General features: G+C 35.9%; 2 protein-coding genes across 2 annotated transcripts; one reads left to right on the forward strand and one right to left on the reverse strand.

Annotated features, from left to right (window-relative positions):
* The first annotated feature begins 10115 nt into the window (after nucleotides 1-10115).
* On the forward strand, nucleotides 10116-13380 carry LOC145028440 (receptor-like protein EIX2). Its single transcript, XM_078977127.1, has one exon. It carries the CDS (start codon nucleotides 10169-10171, stop codon nucleotides 13295-13297), a length of 3129 nt encoding a protein of 1042 aa, XP_078833253.1. The 5' UTR covers nucleotides 10116-10168; the 3' UTR covers nucleotides 13298-13380.
* Nucleotides 13381-17152: 3772 nt separating this feature from the next.
* LOC145030480 (uncharacterized) lies at nucleotides 17153-17626 on the reverse strand. The gene has a single exon (XM_078978843.1). The coding sequence runs from the start codon at nucleotides 17624-17626 to the stop codon at nucleotides 17153-17155; it is 474 nt and encodes a 157-aa protein (XP_078834969.1).
* Between the last annotated feature and the right edge of the window lie 4331 nt (nucleotides 17627-21957).

Consider the following 21957-nt stretch of genomic DNA (forward strand, 5'->3'; position numbering starts at 1 on the left):
GATGGACAATATCGACATCATTACGAATAGATAAGATTCTATTAAGAAATTAGTTGTCATATGGAAAATATGGAAGCGTGTCCATATTGGGAAGTAAATATTGAAAATCTATGACTAGATTAGAAACCTTTATGCAAAAGGATGTTCAAAGGAATGTACTTTGAGAGAGAGACATCATATCTAAGGGATTGTCTTGTAACAATCTCCGATAGAGGACTTTGTAATATCATTGGCAATAGTCTTTGTGACTTTGGTGCAGTGACATTACGAAAGGATCGTTGCATAAAGTGTTAGAATCTAGCATATTCTATAAGTAGCAAGAATTTGATATTCTTACACTTAAGAAAATGGATTTGGAGTTGTAAAATGAGAATGATTGGAAATGTGTTCAGTTTGTCTATTTCACAAAAGTAAGAACCATAGGTAAACATTGTGTGCATGCTAGGAGCATGGGACAAGTGTAATAATTCAAGTAAGAAGTTGATTACCCGAAACGACAAATAATGAGTAATCGATATGGTGATAAATAAAACGTGTTTTGTTTATACTCAAAGGTTTGAGGCCATATGGGATTAGTATTATTCTTGTGTTTCACTTTGCATGTTTTGACTTCCAGAATAATTGAGTTTATTAAGAATAATCGAATTATTCGAACGGGCCACAGTCGTTCATATGTTGGAAGTAGATATGAATGAAGACTGTCATGAATTGGTGTGTGGATTGTCTAGAAAAGTATTAGACATAAGCAAATGTTTGCTGCAACATTCATGAGTGCTTATGAATATGATTTGAGCATTGGATTAAACCCACGCTCACTTGGATCACTCCATGAATTGTATTACGAGTGATTAGTGAGACGATAACATCTTATATTCTTGAAACCGAGATGTGTGAGTTGTATCTTGTGAATTGGTTGCACATTGATAATATGTAAACGCAGCAGTAACTTGGTGTTATAAAACATATTGTTGTGTGTAATTCGGTGAGTGAGTGCAAGCGAGCATTGTATCAAAGTTTATCTGTTCCTTTTATCCAAAGTAGGATAAAAGCGATATCTTTGGGCCCCTCGATGGTTTAGTGATGACATACGTAAATGCTCGGCCGGGCTGAGGCTAATTTGATTTGTTCAGTTAGTCTGTCGTCATAAATCGGAAATCGAGATATAGTACAAAGAGAATGATTAGAAATCATATCTCATACGATATCTAGAATGGAGGAATATATGATCCCTTATCTAAGGACACGCGTATCTGATATGATCAGAGTTGACAGCGGCTTTGGAAAGCTACGATTGCAGATCAGGATCTGAAGTCATACGCAGAATAGTTGTTAGACTTATCCAAGTGGGAGACTGTTGGATTAGTGTCTAAGTCCATAACTATTTTGGTATGTACTTGACCCGATGGTGCATGGTCCTTTTGGGTTGCCTTCACCAAAGCAACTTGATTGGAGAAATGAATAAAGAGAGAGAGGATAATATGATTTATTAATATGTTATAAGAATAATATATTAAAGGAGAAATCATATTTGTTTAATTAATATTGGTCAATAATTAATTAAGAATTAGTTTTGTGATCAAATGTAATTAATTAAACTAGAGGGGCTGATTTGTAATTATGTGATAGTTACAAAATAAGGTAAGAATTATCTTATATATATGGTGAACGAATTTGAGGTGTAAATCCCTTAGAATTAGAGTATGATAAGGATTCAAGGATTATCTTATTGGTTGCTTAATGGATAATCAACTAGATAAGGATAATGACTGAAACCCTATCTCTACACCTATATAAACACCCCTAGGGCCATGAATTCGTGTATCCCTTCCCAAGAGGTCCTAGATACGAATTCTAACCTCTTACCTCTTTCTTTATACCTTCTCCATTTGCTTATGGTGTTTGTAAGCCATTAGAGGAGTGACACTTGTGACTCTAAGCATTCCAAAGTCAATACAAGGAGATTTGGGATTGTTATTGCTACATAACAATCAATGTAACACTATAAACTTATTCTCATGTTAATATGATTATATGTATGTTAGAATTAGGGTTTATAGTCTTGGATTCAAAGCATGTACAATAGAGAAACCTAGATCCAAGCATTAGGGTTTGTATGAGCACATAAGATGTCTTATGACCAAAACCCATCACTTTGGTAATGATAATTGAAATTGGGAAGTATGATTTGTTTGATGTCATTATTAAGATAGGCTATTATCAATTCATCATTTTTTCCAAGTTCAATTAGTTTAGGAATAAAGACAAGTGATTGAATCAACATATATTATTCCAACTTATGATGTTGAATCCTAATGCGGTAATAGGTAGTTGTAAGACATTTTATTGTTAGTTCACTAATTGTTCCTAATCCATTTAGACATAAATGAGTAAGACAACTAGTTGAATGAACATTTAGTGTGCCCAAACTATGTGTTACAAGTTAATAAACCCCAATTGCATCTAAGTGGTTGAATTAGAATTCTAGGGAAGAAAGTGTGTGAACCTAAATTGTACATGACTGAACCGGGAGCACTCTAGTTTTCTCATTGAGATTTTCATTTTTGATTGATAAATTTCCAAGCTTTTGTTTGATTCTTTTTTTTTTCTTTAATTTTTTTTCGTGACAATTGCTAGTAATACTTTTCTTTTTTATTGCTTTTACATAAAGTTTAACCACAAACTCCTTGTGGATTCGACCCGACTTACCCTATCTACTTAGGTTAGTTGGTTTATTTTTGATTGATACAACGACATCGATCAACACCCTAGAAGGAGTGGTAGCACTTTTAACACGTTGTCACGTAAGATTTTTTTTTAATGCCACGTAATCTTGGCATGTCTAGCATAAAAAGTAGGGAGTGGTAGCATGTCAATTTAATAGGTTTGATTTTAGGAGAAAAATAAAATAAAAAAGCATCATTCAATCAAAACACTCATTTTCACTTTCTCTTCTCTCTCTCCTATCCTTGCCAGCTTAACATCTCGTTTTTAAGCTAAACGGAGTGGACATGATAAATCCACTCGCTAATCCCCTTTGAGCACCACCCCTTAGCAATGTATCCAGTGGCAGATGTGTGTGGTGCTCGGGGGGTCTGGGGCCACTGCTCCGCTTCGGTCCGTTAGGGTAAAACAAATTCTATTAGGTGCACCGGCTTCAAATTCGTTCGGGTGACATTATACTTTCGAGAATTCGAGGCCCAAAAAATAAAAGTATAAAAAATGCTAGTCTAACAAAATAAAGAAAGTTAGCCCAACAGCCCAAATTCATTTTGAGGTTGTGACCCAAGTTGCTTATTAAGGTTTTAAACCAATTTAGAATCAGCCCAATACCCCAAATCTCTATTAGGTCCATCGATATTTTGAAGAAAAGAAATTGGAGTGCTTCCTGGACGAATGAGAAATCGGACAAAGAAAAAAAATCGGCACCTGTGAAGTGAAGGCAGTCGACGAAGACAAAAGAAATCTGACATTCGGACTTGCTTCCTTCAATCGATTTCAACCATTCGATTTTGCTTGGCTTGGCTTGACACTCCTTTCAATTCCTACAAATACAATGAAACAAGTAAGTATTGATAATTTTATGTTTATGAAATTAGTCAAATTAGTTGCTTTTTTGTTGAAATTTCTTATTGTTTAGGTGAAATTAGTAGTTGTTAACCTTGAAATTACTTGTTTACTTGAAATTAGTAGTTGTCATTTGTTAACCTTGAAATTACTTGAAATTACTTGGAATCTTGGATGGCTTATTTGTTTGATATTGAATTGTTAGGATAAAATTGAGTATTTTTTGGAAGAACAAGCATCAATAAATCAAGTGTTGGAGAATCCTCCAAAAGACCATCTTCCAATGATTTAAGTTTTGAATAATCCTCTAAAAGACTATGTCCTTCTAATCAATCATTTCCTTCGGTTTCTAATGCAACTTGATGGTGAACTTGAAATATATTATCACACTTTGCATAAAGATGATCGGTTCACTAATTTGCAAGAAATTTCCAACCTTTCTTGTTTGATGGTGGAAACGGGGAAACATCGGTCTTATCCTATGGTTTATAGGTTGTTGAAGTTGATTTTGGTTTTACCTATCGCAACCGCAACGGTCGAAAGATGTCTTTCAACAATGAAGTTTTTGAAGACGGATTTGCATAACAAAATAGGTGATCATTTTTTGAACAATGTCCTGATTTCTTATGTTGAAAAAGAAGCACTTATGAAAGTGAAGATCGAAGATGTAATGGATCGGTTTCAAAAAATATATACCCGTAGATGTCAAATTTAGATATTAAGATGTAATGGATCGATTTGATGTACTAGTACTTTTAACTTTTTTTATGTTATTATATTCAGACAAAAAAAAATTGTGCCACTACTGTGACAACTTTTTTCGTCCGCCACTGAATGTATCCCTATGTATACAACGAGAAGAGAGAGAACAAAATGGTGTAATGTGATTGGTTGGAAGGAAAGTAGCCTAATCCATCATTTTGCATATGTAAATTTCATATTTTTTAATTAAAAAAATGTAATTTTACCTAATCACTTTGCCATTTCCTCTTTCCATTAAATTTGAAAAAAAATAATAAAAAAAAGAAAAGAAAAATAGAGTGTTATGAGTATTACCACTCCCTATCAAATGCTACGAGCTAGATGATTAAAAAGAAAAATGATATGACACTCAAAAAGATGATGTGACAAGGTGTTACCACTTTTCATAATCTTAGTAATTTGCTTAACACCTCTAAGAAGATGCTTGTAACAATCATAACACATCTTAGCATCTCCCTTATCGAACTCTATTTCCTATAGCCTTACCGTGTTTTGCTACGACTGCAGAGCCCAAATCCCTTCATTTACGGCTCCAAGACTCCAAGTTCCGTAAATTTTTATTTATTTATTTTCGTTCAGTAGGTAAATTGTGTGATTTTTTTAACTTCAACGTATAACTCACTTTATTTGTATGGGTATATAATATTATTCCTGACGTGATATCCATTTCTTAAGAAAGACCATCACCATTTATTTGTATGGGCATCTAATATATTAGTTTATTACTAGTTTTGTTGATACTGTATAGTTGTATACATACATGATACACCTTATCCTCTCTCGCCTAATGTGGTCCACACATGGCAGTATAATTGCGACTCTTAACTCCCAAGTTTCACAAGGAGACAAATATATATGAAGGTCTTGATCCAAAACAACGGCGTTGGAAATGGAAACCACCTCAACAGCAAGGTAGTAAACTTTTAGGTGTTGGGTTGCTATCTTTAAATAGGTTTAGGAAATATTCGAACATATGACATCGGACGGACTATATTGTCTATATAATTTTCAATAAAAATACATTCACGTTTGTTAACTATATATAATTTAGTTTCGTTTTCTTCTTTCAAAAAAAAGCAATTCGTTTCAAAATTTGTTAATATCCTGTCCGATATATAATGTAGTTTTCATAATCTGCAGCAATGGGAATAGGAATGGGAATGGGAAGTGGGAACAAAAGGCAACTTGGTTCTTCCTTCATTCAGCGGCTATTATAGTTGTTTCATTGACCTTTTAGTAAAAGGTCAAAGCTGGTGTCCCCGCATCCAATCTCTACAAAAACTACTCAGAAATCCAATCTTTTTTTCAGTTTACAGATTCTTGGTCATCAAAAAATGACTTCCCACACATTTCGTTTCTCAGACCTTTACGTTCTCACTATCTTTACATTCTTTCATTATTCTTTATGTATCGAATACGAGAAAACCGCACTTCTGGAGTTCAAGAAAGACCTCATCGATGATGCCAACCTCCTCTCTTCCTGGAACAATAGCAACGGAGATTGCTGCAAATGGTACGGCATAACCTGCAACAACCAAACGGGTCGGGTTACCGAGATCCGACTTCGTGGGTCCGACGACATGGCTGATTTTGACAACCAAGACGCATCGGTACAGAAGCTCGGAGGGAACCTCAACCCCTCCTTGCAGAATTTGACCTCGCTCGAGTATCTAGACTTGAGTTCTAACGATTTTGGCGGGAACCCGATTCCGACCTACATCGGGTCGCTCCGAAACTTGACGTATCTGAATCTTTCCGACTCAAGTTTTTCCGGCGAGATCCCGACTCAACTCGGGAACCTATCTGCATTACGTGTGCTCAGTGTCCACCGGAATCTTTATAGTGACGACCAGTATGAGCTGACGGTGGAGAGTTTGCGGTGGTTGTCGGGTGTTTCACGGTTGCGCCACCTTGACCTGAGCGGAGTTCAGGTCGGCCGAGTGTTCGATTGGTCACAGGTGACTCGAACCCTCCTCCCTTCTTCTCTTGAACAACTGCATTTATCGAATTGTGGACTTCCTCCTATCACGCCTAATTTAACCATCAATCTTAGTTTGCTTTCAGTGCTTGATCTTTCTTTTAACAATTTCAGTACTAACTCCATACCTAGTTGGATTTCTAGTTTTCGGAGTCTTGTTTCCTTAAACCTTGCTAATTGTGAATTCAAAGGTTCGGTTCCTCTTGGTCTTATGAACATCAATTCCCTTACTACCCTTGATTTATCAAATAATCAACTCACGAGTATTCAAACTACGCCAGAAAACATCTGTAACTTGAGGGAAATCAGTCTTTCATGGAACAAATTTGATGGGAAAAATCTATCAGAGGTCCTCTCAAGTTGGTTCCAATGCGAATCATCTAAACTCGAGTCTCTAAGGTTTGTCGGGAGTGGGCTTTCTGGTAATTTACCACCACAACTTGGAAACCTGAAGAACTTGGTTCATATCGATCTTAACAGGAATTCCATTTCGGGGTCAATTCCAGATTCTTTAGGAAATTTATCATCTTTACAAACCCTACAACTCGGGCGTAATTCCATTTCGGGCACACTTCCTGACTCCATAGGAAGATTATCAACATTGGTAACGATGTATCTTTCTTCCAATTTGATTTCTGGCCCATTGCCCGATTCTTTAGGAAGATTGTCATCATTGGTGGACTTAGATCTTTCGTATAATGAAATCAATGGAACTCTTCCTCAAAGTATTGGCCAACTTACGAACCTGACAAGCCTAAACATCGAACAAAACTTTTTAAGCGGTGTTGTAACTGAAGATCATTTTGCTAATCTCACAAGCCTAATCACTTTACGAGCAAGTGCAAATACGTTAAGATTCGAGTTATTAGATAATAACTGGAAACCACCTTTTCAACTCCAAATATTGAACTTAAATTCATGGAGTTTAGGCCCAAATTTCCCTCATTGGCTTCAAAACCAGACGGATCTGTCCATCTTGTATCTTGCAAGCACCGGGATTTCGGATGACATTCCTAGTTGGTTCTGGAATTCGTTTTCGGGTTTGCAGTATTTGAATATCTCAGATAATAATTTCTCATCGATGTCTGTGGATGATTTCTTTTGTTCTAATGAAGAACAGAAACAGGTTATATACTTGAATATGGGGAATGCTAATATTTCCGGTGTTCTTCCTGATTGCTTTTCTACCTGGGAGTTTCTGAATATCTTCAGCATCCAGAACAATAATTTCTCCGGCAAACTTCCAGTATCTTTGGCGAATTTATCATCTTTAGAGTCGTTAAACATGCGGAACAACAAGCTCTCAGGAGAATTACCTGTAAATCTAATGAATTCCAAGAGTTTACTCATCATTGACCTCACAGAAAACGAATTCACCGGAAGCATACCGATACCAATCGGTGATGAAGCTACAACTTTGAGGCTTCTCAACCTCCGTTCAAACAGATTCAATGGTGAAATCCCGGATGAAATCTGTAGACTTGATTCTATCCAGATTCTGGACCTTGCTGACAACAATCTTTCTGGAAGAATACCAAACTGTTTCAACAATTTTAGTGTCATGACCGGAAAAGTTGACCCAAGTCAGATTGTGGGGCTCGCCGGAGATGAATTTAGGGGAAATGCTTGGTTGATGATGAAGGGGAGGGTGAATGGGTATGGGAGCATTCTTGGTTTATTGACGATTTTGGATCTTTCGGGAAACGATTTATCCGGGGATATTCCGATTGAAATTACACAGCTGGTGGAGTTAAGATCGTTGAATCTTTCAGTTAATGGTTTGACTGGAAAGATCCCAGTGAATATGGGTGACATGAAGATGTTGGAAGCTCTTGATTTGTCTCGGAATCGGCTTGATGGGATTGTTCCTTTAAGCATGTCAAGATTGAGTTTCTTGAATTCGTTGAATTTGTCTTACAATGAATTGACGGGAAGAATTCCGTTGAGTGGTCAGCTTCAGACCTTTGAGGAATGGAGCTTTGTTGGGAACAGACTGTGTGGACCTCCGGTGAGATTAATGTGTGAAAGACAGGGTGAGGGTGAGGATGATGCCGGTGAAGAAGAAGAAGGTGACGGTGGCTCCGATGGCCCAGAGTGGGGACTTATTACAAGCATAGTGGTGGGGTTTGTGGTTGGATTTTGGGTTGTGGTGGGTCCGTTGATTGGTAGCAACTCATGGAGGACCAAGTATTTTGAGTTTCTTTATGATATTTGGTGTAAGTTTTGTGTTTGCATGCCCAAAAAGAAAAACTCTTCCAACAAGAGGTTTCGTAGATAGCCAAAATGTTTGCTGTACAAAATGACTGCTGATGAAACCTGATTTTTTTTTTTTATCGTTTTAAAATATAGTAGTTTGTTTCATACATATCAGGGTAATATTTCCAATAAGAACAAAGCATCCCAAAATCAATGGAAGTATGTCTTTACTTGAAAGACTAATGTCGACTCCACTTACGGCAAAAGAATGTTTGTATATGTGTTCGTAATAGAAGGGATAATGGTTGTTGGTTGATTGTCCAGGCCTCGGTAGAATGTTGAATGTTACTCTTTCAGCTATACACAAACAAAATTATATGACTATTGCAGAAACAAACAATTTATTTAGTTGAAGAACTCCGTGTTAGAGTTAGGGAATGAAACATAAAGATTATGTTATTCATTAAGATAACTATAACATACTTCATCTAGCAAAAATTAAATTAAAATTTTACGGTTTGTGATTTTGTTAAATACATTGTATTGTTCTTAAAAATTATGAACTAAAACAAAACTTTATTACTTTAATGCTTAATGGTGGTCACATATCACATTCACTGTAATATTTTGTAAAATCTAATGAAGTCAATAAAAAGAAATCTTTAAATAGTTTAAGATGGATGTTTTATTTTGTTTATCTTTTTATTTGTTGATTGTAGTTTATATTTTTTAACATTAAAAAGTATGTATCCTTTTATGTTATTTATATGTTTGTAATAATATATGATATTATTGGTGAGATGTTTTCAATGGTGCAATTTGTAAAAAAGCTATAGATAAATTATAACTATTATATATTTTTAATTTAAATAAATAAGTTTATAGATAGAATGTAATAATTAGTTTAAAATAACAATTAAAAATGGAAACGCAAAGATGTAAATATTCTGTTATGTAAAATAAAACATTAAAAATGAAGAAATCTTTACCCCTTTTTTACAAGCCCCAGTTTTGCAAAGAAGTCTCCAAACACCACAAATTTTAGCAATTTTAGCAAAACTAGAGATGGTTGTTTCTTGACGACTGTTGCATAGCGAGTAAGCTTTTCAATTTTAGCAAACTAGGCTATATCTTTTTTTAATCAAATAATATATTTTAAATGTTTGATTGATAATTTGTCTGATTTGCGAATGTTTCCGGGAACGGAGATGGGTGGCGCTGTGATGGTTGTTCGGTTTGTAATCATTCACGTGTTTGATGAATCTTTCTAGAATCAAGTGGGAAGAAAGATCCAAATTCCCGTTTCCCACCATTAAATTACAAATTAATTGCAAAAGTCTTTCTATGGTGAAGCTAGGGGCGAGTAGTGGGGATAGGTTAAAGGAAGTTTCCTTCTTAGTAGAAAGTGAAAATGATGTGATGCTCATATCATTATCACCTAGTCACTTTCCAACCAAAGGTTTATTAAATTCTAGAATTTTAGAAAATCTGTACACATCACTATTTCTTGCTACTTTTTTGTATCCAAAAGTTGAATAAGATTCAAAGCATGGTCAAAAGTCTGCATGCCTATGCAAGTGGTGTATATGTATATATCAATTAAATCTGGTCCCTGCAAACATTCTTTATAATCACAAAAAAATTCAGAATAAAATCTAAACACTTTACATGAATTCTTTCACGCTACTTTGGCTTCTATCAGTTGCGTCATTGTGTACTAATTGTCTGTGTGACAACAAAAACCCAGGACATATTTTGTGCATTAAGAAGGAGAGATTGGCGCTTTTGCAGTTTAAGAATGATCTGATAGATGCTTCCAACCGCCTCTCTTCTTGGAGCAGTGCCAAGAATATGGACTGTTGTCAATGGGCTGGAATCGTCTGTGATAACATTACTGGCCATGTCCAAGAGCTTCATCTTCAAGGACCTGATCCCGATCTTGAAGAAGCATCCAATCAGAGACTTGGAGGAAGCATAAATCCTTCTCTACTATCGTTGAAGCAACTTAAGTACCTTGACTTGAGCTGCAACGATTTTGAAGCTATTCAAATTCCAAGTTTCATAGGTTCTCTAATAAACTTGAGATACCTGAATCTCTCACTATCACAATTCCAAGGTAACATTCCTCATGAAATCGGTAATCTGTCCAATTTGGTTGTCCTTGATCTCAGAATTGGACGATGGCTAAGTGATTTTACTGTTAAGAGCTTGGATTGGTTGTCGGGTCTCCCTTTACTACAGTACCTCGACATGTCTGGATATGATCTTAACACTGTATCTGAATGGCTTCAAGCGATCCACACCCTTCCAGCATTGAACGAATTGCACTTGTCTTCATGTAATCTTTCTCAAATCCCACGTCACCCAACCAAACTTAATTTCACTTCGCTTACCATTCTTGATCTTTCTTATAACTTCTTTGACACTTTGATGCCTGGGTGGATTTTTAGTCTAAGTAAGCTAGTTTCCTTGGATTTGTCTAGATGCCTTTTCCATGGTCCGGTTCTTGATAGTGTTAGTGGTTTCAACAACCTGACTCATCTAAAATTTCTTCATGTTACTGAAAATGATTTTATGAATTCACCATCTGTTTTGAAGGGGTTGATGAGCCTAACAAGCCTTGTGTCGCTAGATGTTAGTACCTGTGATATTTCAAGTCCAATTCTTGGTGGCCTTCATAATATGACTTCTCTTGTTAGTATCGATTTGTCACAAAATCATATTGTGGAGGCTTTGCCAAACTCATTTGGCGTCCTTTGCAACTTGATTCACATTGATTTCCGATCTAATAATTTCAGTGGAAGTGTATCGGAGCTTTTAACTAATTTGTGTGAATGCAAATCTCCTAAGTTAGAGTATTTAGCTTTTTCTGCAAACCGCCTTTCTGGTTCTATTCCAGAGAGAATAGGACAACTTCAACATTTGGTCACTTTTGATCTTGCATTCAATTACATTTCTGGTATAATTCCGTATTCTTTAGGAAGATTGTCATTCTTGAAGGAGTTGATGCTTAATGTTAACTCCCTTTCTGGTCCTCTACCCGATTCACTTGGGAACTTAACATCATTGTTTTGGTTAGAGATTTCTTACAACAATTTCAATGGAAGTCTACCTGAAAGTATAGGACACCTTGGGAACTTGGATTACATGAGTGTGCATCACAATTCATTGACGGGTGTTCTAACGGAAAATCACTTTGCCAATCTCACATCATTGAAGACCATATGGGCAGAAGCAAACATGTTATCGCTACAACTAAGAGACAAAAATTGGGTCCCACCCTTCCAACTTAAGGTCCTGAGAATAGGTTCTTGGAGTTTAGGCCCTCACTTTCCTTCATGGATTCAGTCACAAAAAAACTTGACTGATTTGGACATAGCCAAGGCAGGAATTTCAGATGTCATTCCAAGTTGGTTTTGGAGCTCGTTTTCAGATATTGTTTTCTTGAATATATCTCAAAATAGTATCCATGGGATTCTGAAAGGAGACCTTAGCATCCTTGCACCAAATGCAATCGTTGATCTAAGTGACAACTATTTTCAAGGTCCATTACCTGGAAATTTCACTGAAGCTGACTTTGTTTTTCTAGATGTATCAAACAATAATCTTTCAGGTTCCATTGAGCAGTTCTTGTGTCCAAGTTTGGAAAAAGATAGACCCCTACAAGTTCTTGATCTAGCCAATAACAACATGTCGGGTGTTATTCCAGATTGTTGGATGAATTGGCAAGCTTTATCAGTTGTAAACTTTGAGAACAATAAGTTTTCTGGTGAAATTCCAGAATCTGTGGGGAACTTATTTTCCCTTCTGTCATTCAACATCCGCAACAACACGCTCTCTGGCAAACTACCTGCATCTCTATTGAATTCTGAAAGCTTACAGATTATTGAGCTTGCTGAGAATGAATTCATTGGAAGAATACCATCCTTGATAGATGGAAAAGAAACAAAGTTGAAACTACTCAACCTCAGATCAAACAAGCTGCAAGGTGAAATCCCTGATGAACTATGTCGTCTCACATCAATCCAGATCCTGGATCTTGCCCATAACAATCTATCAGGAACCCTTCCGAGATGCTTCTACAACTTCAGCATCATGTCTGGAAGGCAAGGCTCAAGTCCGATTGTTCTATATGACGTGCCATTTCAGGATCAATTTCTTGGTAGTGCGTTGTTGGTGACTAAAGGAAGAGAGTTTGAATATAGCACCATTTTATATCTGGTAACAACTTTGGATCTTTCAGGTAATAAGTTTTCTGGACCCATTCCACGAGAACTTATGGGGCTTGTAGGTTTGCGTTGGTTGAATTTGTCAGGAAATCAATTAACAGGAAGAATTCCAGAGGAGATTGGTGAAATGACATTACTTGAATCTCTTGATTTTTCCATGAACCAGCTTGATGGGAGGATTCCTTGGAGCATGTCGAGGTTGTCAGCCTTAAATTGGTTGAATTTGTCTTCCAACAAACTGACGGGAGAAATCCCAACAGGTACTCAGCTTCAGAGCTTAAATGAATCGAGCTTCAAGGAAAACACACTCTGTGGGCCTCCACTTACAGTTGTCTGCAACAAGAAATGGGCCTCACCTGATGCAAGCATAGGAAGCGGAGAAGAACAAAATGAGGATGATGAATCAGATGGACAAAACTGGGGATTTATCATCAGCATTGTGCTTGGATTTATAATTGGCTTTTGGGTTATGGTTGCTCCTTTAATTGCAAGTAAAGTATGGAGAGGTGCTTACTTTTCTTTTCTCCATAAAGTGTGGTTCAATATTTGTATTGCTAGTCATAGTTAATGTTTCTTTACATTTATTGTATCGTGGACTTCCTCTTATCATGCCTAATTTAACTATTAATCTTATTTCGCTTTCGATCCTCAGATCTTTCTTATAACAATTTCAATACTAACTAGACACCTAATTTGATTTCTGAGTCTTGTTTCCTTTAACCTTGCGAATTGTAAATTCATAGGGTTTAGACTAGTAAGTGTATCACACTCAAATTATCCACCTCATCATCCTAGTTACAATTTGGTGTTATAACATCAAAGGTGGAAATGAACAATATCAAATAACATGGGATAACACATTTTATTTTCTATTTCATTTTTTTTTAATGTTTTTAATTTCTATTATTCTAATTTGTTTTATTTTTTTTATTTACTTCATATATTTATAATTTGTTTTATTTTTTTATTTATGTCATATATCTATAAAAAAAACATATAAATTAATAAAACATAATTTGATTAAATAGTAAACTAAAAATACCAAAGAAACCAAAAAAAACACACACGATATTCCTAATAATTAAAAAAAAAAAAACGACAAACTATTCTTCGATCTTTGCCTTCATCCTCCGTATCACTTCAGCTCGTCTCGGTGGTAAATTTTGTTCGTCTGTAGTAAAAATTGTCAAACCCTTCGATATACGATCTTCTTCGGCTTCTTTACGAAGGAAATCCAAATGATCCCGTTGCAATTCATATATTTTATTTGCGATTTCCGTGTGGGCGTCGATCTATTTTTTTCATTTCGTCGTGCTCTCGAAGTCGGCTTTCATTCGCCTGCACATGTCGTTGCGCGCACTTGGCTTTGTCGCGCCCCATCGGTCGTTGTGGCGAAGAGATTTCCTCGATGTCATCAAATCCGTCCGGGATCTCATCGGTGTCCGCGTTGAGGTCGATGTTCGTGTATCCGCCGGAAACGTCAACTATCTTTGATTGTTGTTCCGATTGTTGTTCCGTGTGGGCGTCGATCTATCTTTGATTGTTGTTCCGATGATGTTGGCATTTTCACCCATTTTGGATATTTCCTCACTATGTCCCATACTTTTTTCATACTCAAATACGTGCGCCATTTGCACGTGATATTCCTCCCTCGCGGCTCTAAACACATCGAAATCATTGGCACCACTTTGACGTTGCGAAGAAAGTTTGTTGTATATGGAATTGAATTTGGTGCACTTCCAGCTAATTTGAGTCCACTTGCCATTAAGCATATCATTATTGCGATATGTGTCACCCTTGTTCAAAATTGTGCGGAATTTGACAATTACGGCATCCTAAAAAGCAACTCTCTTCATATCGTTCCCCATAGTTGGTTGTTTTGAAATACCGTACCAAGCCACCGCCAACACATGCTCTTCCTCTGGTGTCCACCATGTTGGAGGTGCTTCCGTTTCTTTCACCCCGACCCCGACCTCTTTCCCTTTCTGTTTTGGTCTCCCTTTTTTCCCCGATGCTTTCTGACTACCCCTGACTTGCGTTTTGACAACAGTTTCTTGCGTGGGTGGGGTTGTGTGACTGTTTGGCGCATTGGACCAAATGTGTTAAAAATGTTTTGTTGAATGTTTGCATTTTGTTGCATAAATGGCGAGGTAGGGAATTATAGTGGGGGTGAGGCAGGATTGAAAAAATTGCCGGAATATGAAATTTGTGGTGAGTTTTGGGAGGTTAGAAGGTTCATATATCCCTCATATCCAGCAAAACCTAATGGAGTGGATGTGTTTTTCTTCAGATAAATGGTATTCGGGTTTTGATCCATAGTGGTTTTTTTGTTTTGAATGAAATAGAGATAGATATAAAGAAATAGATATAGATATAGAGAAATTGAGATAGATATAGAGAAATAGACGTGTAATAAAAATGAGGTATATGTATTGATATAGTTTAATTTTTTAAATACTATTTTTTTTACAATTCACCGTATTAAACGGTAATCTTACCGTTTTTCAACGGAACAAAATTTGCAACGGTAAAAAAAATGGCGTTACCATTCGTTACTATGGTCACGGCTAATGGCGTAACGCCCCATAGCGGCTACCTGGGGTGGTGTTCCGCGTTATGGCGCCGTTAAAGGTGTGTGCCACGTCTAGATAACGCGATGTCCGTGTTGCCCACACCCGTCCGTCTCAGGGTAGTCCCAAATTTCCCTCATTGGCTTCAAAACCAAATGCATTTGTTCATCTTGTACCGTGTCACTACCGGGATTTTGGATGACATTCTGAGTTGGTTCTGGAATTAGTTTTCGGGCTTGAAGTATTTTAATATCTCGAATAATAATTTCTCATCAATGTTTGTTGATGATTTATTTTGTTACGATGAAGAACACACATACACACACACACACACACACACACACATATATATATATATATATATATATATATATATATATATATATATATATATATATATATATATATAATAGCCGTCTACCCGCGCCAAGTGTCGGGTGCAATTTTTCTTTATTTCAGAAATTAGTTCTAGTGTTTTTGCGCAAATAGTTTACTACACATAAACAATTATCAATAAGAGTCATGCTACCAGAAACGAAATCAGAAATAATTAAAAATGAAAAGTTTGGATTCTTTAAAAATGAATGAACACATGATTAGCTGATCATTATTGATCATGCAACACTTATTTATACACGATATTTGACGTATAGACTTCACTGCCGTTGAATTGTTCATCGGGTTTCACCAATACTTTTGTAATGACACGTAATATCCCTCTGGATAATGCCACATAAAGTTGGCCATGCAAGAAAATCGATTCTGGAAGACGAATTCTTACATTTGGAATTGTTTGTCCATGAGCTTTATTTATTGTCATTGCAAAACATAATCGAATTGAAAATTGCTTATCTTTAGCTTGAACGGAAACATGTCATCTTCAGACGGACTTAGAGGAATCCTTGGAAAAAATACCCTCTTTCCAACATGTTAACCAACAACTATTTCGGCATCGATGACATTGTGCTGAAAACTTTTACATATCAATTTGGTGCCGTTACATAATCCATTTGACGGGTCGAGACTCCGTAACAGTATTATCGGGCATCCAACTTTCAGTCTTAAGTAATGAGAGGGCAAACCACTAACACTAAGCGTGTTCAAGAATTCCACAGGATAGAAGTTATTTATATATATTTCAAATCCTGGCACCACTTAGCCCTTGTGGCCATGGAGGTTAGCCTGCAGTGACTCCAGGGCATGAGGCAAAGCTTTATGTTTGCAGCGGGGGATTAGTCGGTGCGCGAAAGCTGGCCCGGAAACCCTCGTTATGGAAGTTCCCTTTCCAAAAAAAAAGTTATTTATATCATCCACGGCTTCATCAAAACTATAGTAAATTCTCTCTTCTCCATGGAATCAGCCGATCAAATAATCATTAATCTCATCGACACTATCATTTCTTGCGGATAATATTGCACGCGAAATAATATAATCTGGTTCAGATCTATTAATTTCAAAGGATGGAAAGATTGCATCAATCAAAGCATGCAATGGCTTTTCTTTTTTGTGAAGGGAATTACCATATCATCACGGATGCAAATAAAGTTTCTGTGCACCATTTCTTCAACTCCATCACCGACACGTACTAGAAAGTCTGTGAACCATGGATCGGTTAGTGCTCTCATATTTATAGTTAACCGCAACTTGATAATGGAAGACCAAAGAGGCGACATTCGTATGCTAGAATCCTCAGTCTGTGCTCGTGTTCCATGTCTAACGACTGGCAACACTTGTCTAAAATCACCTCCCAAAACCATTATCTTTCCACCAAATGGGAGCATCACCCCAGTGATATCTTTCATTGTACGGTCAACCGCCTCCAATGCATGTCTTTTAGCCATCGACGCTTCGTCCTAAATGATTACTTTTGTAGTCCGAAGTAGTTGTGTAGTACCACTTTGTCTTGAAATCTTACAAACCGAGTTATTTTCAAGATTGATAGGAATCTTAAAGTGAGAGTGAGTTGTTCTTCCCCCAGGCATGTTATTAGCTGCAACACCCGATGAAGCAGTCGCAAGTGCAATATGACCACACGAACGAATATTAGCAAGTAAAGCTTTGTACAAAAATGTATTTCCTATTCCACCAGGACCGTCTATGAAGAACACTCCTGGAATATCATTATGGACATGCCGCATGATCTCATCATACGCAAACTTTTGTTCGGGATTGAGAGAATTTCGGGCTTGTAAATGTTCAGGTTCTAAAACAATAGAGCATTCTTCTTGTACCTCAGGAAAAACTCCAAATTCTAAATCGACATTTTGATTTATTTTTGGAAGATCAAAATCATCAATATGGTCACCCATAGATTGTAGGAATACCATGATTTCAGTGAGGACCATATTTTGGACTCTCTCAACACTTCCGTATTGTCGCCTATAATTTTATGAAAGACCATTGTAGTGGTCATGACATAACTTACGAACATCTCCTGGCTCACAAAAACTCAATATCGTTGCAAACAACCTTGTAAGAGCATTGGGAAATTGAAACAAAGATGCCTCTATAAGACATTGAGACAAACCATCATCAGAATTAATTAAGCCTCTTCAAGAGCTGCTTTCCGAAATATTGCCTTAGTAGTATAACTTTTAATGATGAGTGATGACATCTACATATTATGATACTCCATTTTTGTTGTGGTGCAAAGCAAAACCAACAAAAGTACCAACTAAACATACGGTAACAGACATGCGGGCTTATTTAAGCATCATAGCTTCTCTCATTTGCCTGTCCACACTCGGTTACATGAGCCACATCATATATTATTATCCTACGTTTAGCAATATTTAGTGGTTAAAATCACTTTCCTGCAAAAAAGAAAAAACAAATGTTGAATGTTTGAATATAAAATAATAGTAGAAAATGTCAAAAACATACATCATGCCAGAAGGGGAGAGTAATAGATTTCATGTTGAATAATGATAGATATTGAACCATAAAGGGTAATGGAATTATGAGAAAATTGTTCCCCTTGAGATTGTTGAGAAACTTTGACATTTCGTCCCAACATGGGAGAAATACCAAAATTGCCCCTAGATCTTGTACATTTTAAAAATATATTAATTGATTCTTTCTTCCTTCATTTTTAAAGACCTGACAAATCTTTTAACAAAAGTATAAATTTTACTTATTCAATATAATTAAGCAATAAAACTTGTTGCTCATCATAAATAACAAAGCAATAAACAAATACATTTGTGTACTAACCTAAGTAACTACTTGTTGTATTATTCATTTTATCATAATGGAAACAAGAAATTAGAAAACACTACCATTACTTAAAAAAAGAATCACTAACTTCCAGTCACTAAACTTAAGTCACTAAACTTAATAGGGAAAAAAATAGCACCTTAATTATAGCAAGATTTCTTATAGGGAATAATAAACATTGCGTACAGAGCTTCATGAATAACATACAAAGACACAGCTCATTTCCTACTTATGCATCTACATTACCTGTTTTGTTACTGCAGCGGATAGTAGGTATACCTTTACTTGGTTTCATCTATTTATTTTAATTTTTTCTTAACGCTAGTATAACCACTACAAAAAGACCAACATACTCTTGTATTCATTGTTGCCACTGTTGTAAAAATCCCGACTAGGTGCCACTTAATCTCTGATTAATCCCTAGGCGCTACTCGACCGATTATATGGTGCCTAGCGATTAATCCCTACATACATAATAAGTGAAACAGTATAAAACGATGAAATTTTAACATTTTGAAGAAGTTTCATCTCAATGGAAACTTTTTGAGGCATGATTAATGTTGTATTAATCATATTAAACCTATTTTGTTATAATATTAGTGGTATTTATGAACTTTGATATGATATTAGTAGTATTTAAGTTTTTAAAATTCAGCAAATTAGCAATTAATGGTCCCCGATAAATCCTGCTATTAATCTCCGCCTAACCGATTAATTGCTTAACCTCAGTCCACCGACTAGCTAACGTCGAGCGTTTTTTACAACCTTGATTGTTGTTGCAGATGGTAGACCCTTACATGGTTTCTAAAAGCAGGGGCATTTTTAGGACAATGAAAAGCCTAAAAAACATCACAAATCAGCATTGTACTTTGAATAGCCTACCTAAATATAGCAATATCTAACCTGCTATCTTTTAACCGGTTACCACATTGTTATGGTTGTAATCACATCAATATATTTTAAATCACCAACAGGTTAAAGCTATACTGTTTAAATCCAATATGATTTGAAAAGTTTTTCATGGAATTTAAAATAAGATATTATTTAATTTCATAAAAATTAAAAAATCCACTAATTTGAAGGCCGACAAATAATCTAATTCTTACTCGTTCAAGTTTTAGTGAGCCCCACTGGTTGTTGTGGCAAAAATGAAAAGCAAATCCTATAAAAGAGCAGGTGCATGGTTATAGCAATAATGAAAAATAAGGGATAAGGTGTTACCACTTAACTGGATCATTTTTAATAGTCTAATAGGGTAATAAGGTTACAAGGTGTTACTTGGAGGCTTGGAGCATTTTAATAGGGTAAGCATTACCTACATAAAAACCGGAGACACCCTTTTTCTTTTCCGTGAACAGGCTACCTGCAAGCAATAGGTCTCCAATTATTTCAACACTAAAAAATATGAATAAGTTAATAAAATATTACCTCACATCAAAGTACCTTTTCGTGGACCAATCTTTTATATATTTATTTATCTACTAAAAGTACCTTTAATGACTATCCGATGCTCCAAAATTGGTCCTAAAAGTACCTGCAGATGTAATAAAAACAAATTAATTAGCATACAAAATCGAGACTTTATCAGGATTATGCAGGATCACCGTAAAAAATGCTTAAACGAATAAATCCCTTTCAGTTGAACCATGAGAAGCAAGAAAGAATGAAAATCGGTAAAAAAAAACAGATAGAACTCAAGCCTGTTATTACTTTAAAACACATCTTTAGTTCATAGGTGATTTCACTCAATAACTGTATCAACCCTCAACAACCATATTAAAAACTTATAACAGTAGGAAAACTAAAGCACTAAAGACCATAAGTAAAGACCATATGAACAAATTATGACAAAATGACATATCTTCCTAGGTATTTTCATTCATTACCTCCATCAATTTTAGTGTTTCACCATAACATTCTCTAGATAGATTGCAACCAACCAGTTCCACCACCTTCTATTACTAGGTTGTACTTGAAGATCAAAAAGGATGCCATCAAAGTCAAATATCATGCACATTGGCCAATCATGATATACAAAAGTTATATAGAGAACATATTTTGAATACATAGATAAAGTAGGGGGGATGAGTAAGAATTGATGGAAAACCAGAATAGGGTATTCAAGTATTTCATTTTATTTAGATTTCAAACCTTGTAGATTTCACTCTTTTTACAAGAAGGAACTTGGTGAGTGGTGAATGATCCTATGGTGGAAGAAAAATAAACAATTCCTCTATCTGAAATCTGAAATACACCAAAATGGATAAAAACCCTGAATAAAAAATATAAATCTAGAATATACCCAAGGTTTGGAAACGAAAATTATTTCCATTCCCACCCATTCAAACCAAAAAAATCATTGCTTGCAACAATATGAACATATAGATCAATCAACAAAAAACAGCCTCCGATATGCTCATGTTCCTTGAAACACAGTCACATAAAATCTGTCAAGATGTAAGTAAAACCCCAAAAGTATTCAAGTTCTAGTTTGAGATATCCAAAATCAAAAAAACCCAAAATTAAATAGCAAAATCGTTCCTATTTTTCTTGACATACCATATATGTACACAACCTCCGGTAAATCAAAAACAGGATCACGTATGTTTATGTTCCTGCAAAACACCGATACATAAAATGTGTCAAGATACACATAGAAAACCAAAAGCATTGAAGTTCGTGTTGGCGATGGTGGCACTGTTTTCGGCCTTGTAAGGCCAGATCGTTATGGTGAATGCCAAAGAGAGATGGAGGTTATGTTTCAGGTGGGTCTAATAGTGATGGTGTGATGGTCTTGAGTGGTGCAAAATGTTTAGTGTGAGTTCGTGGAGCTGGAAGGGAGTGGTTTGATGATGGTGAGTGGCTTGGCGGCTAATTAGGGTTAGAGAGAAGGAGAGACGGGTGAGAGAAGGGGTAGTTATATAAATGGCGAATAACAGACGACATAGTGGGAAGGTTGTTGAACATGATATGAATGGAGATGTTAAACTGTATTTACCTTTGACCAATTCAATTGCCCAAATATGGAGAATGCCGAGATACAGGGAAAATTAAGATAAAGAGCAAGTTGTTTTCAAAAATTTGAATGTCTATGTGACAGAGGATTGATTTGTAACAACTACCTCCTTAATTTAAGCTAAATATCTTGACTTTTTCAATGGTTAACAACGGATAAGATTTTGCGATTGCATAAACTTGTTGTAAATGATTCTTTAAGGGTTGTACCTCTTAAAATTCAGCATTTGAGGCTAAATGCTTATTAAGGTATAAAGATAAAGATACACACACACACACATTATATATATATATATATATATATATATATATATATATATATATATATATATATATATATATAGACACACACACTAGTCGTTTACCCGCATCAAGCGACGGGTGTGAATAGTTTTTTACGAAAATTAGTTTCTAGAGGCGATTTATT

This window comes from Lactuca saligna, chromosome 2 (assembly GCF_052625555.1).
Source record: "Lactuca saligna cultivar CGN05327 chromosome 2, ASM5262555v1, whole genome shotgun sequence".
Lineage (NCBI taxonomy): Eukaryota > Viridiplantae > Streptophyta > Magnoliopsida > Asterales > Asteraceae > Lactuca > Lactuca saligna.

Coding starts and splice junctions, on each gene's coding strand:
- LOC145028440 (XM_078977127.1), top strand. CDS start 10,169: ATGAATTCTTTCACGCTACTTTGGCTTCTATCAGTTGCGTCATTGTGT.
- LOC145030480 (XM_078978843.1), bottom strand. CDS start 17,626: ATGGTATTCCTACAATCTATGGGTGACCATATTGATGATTTTGATCTT.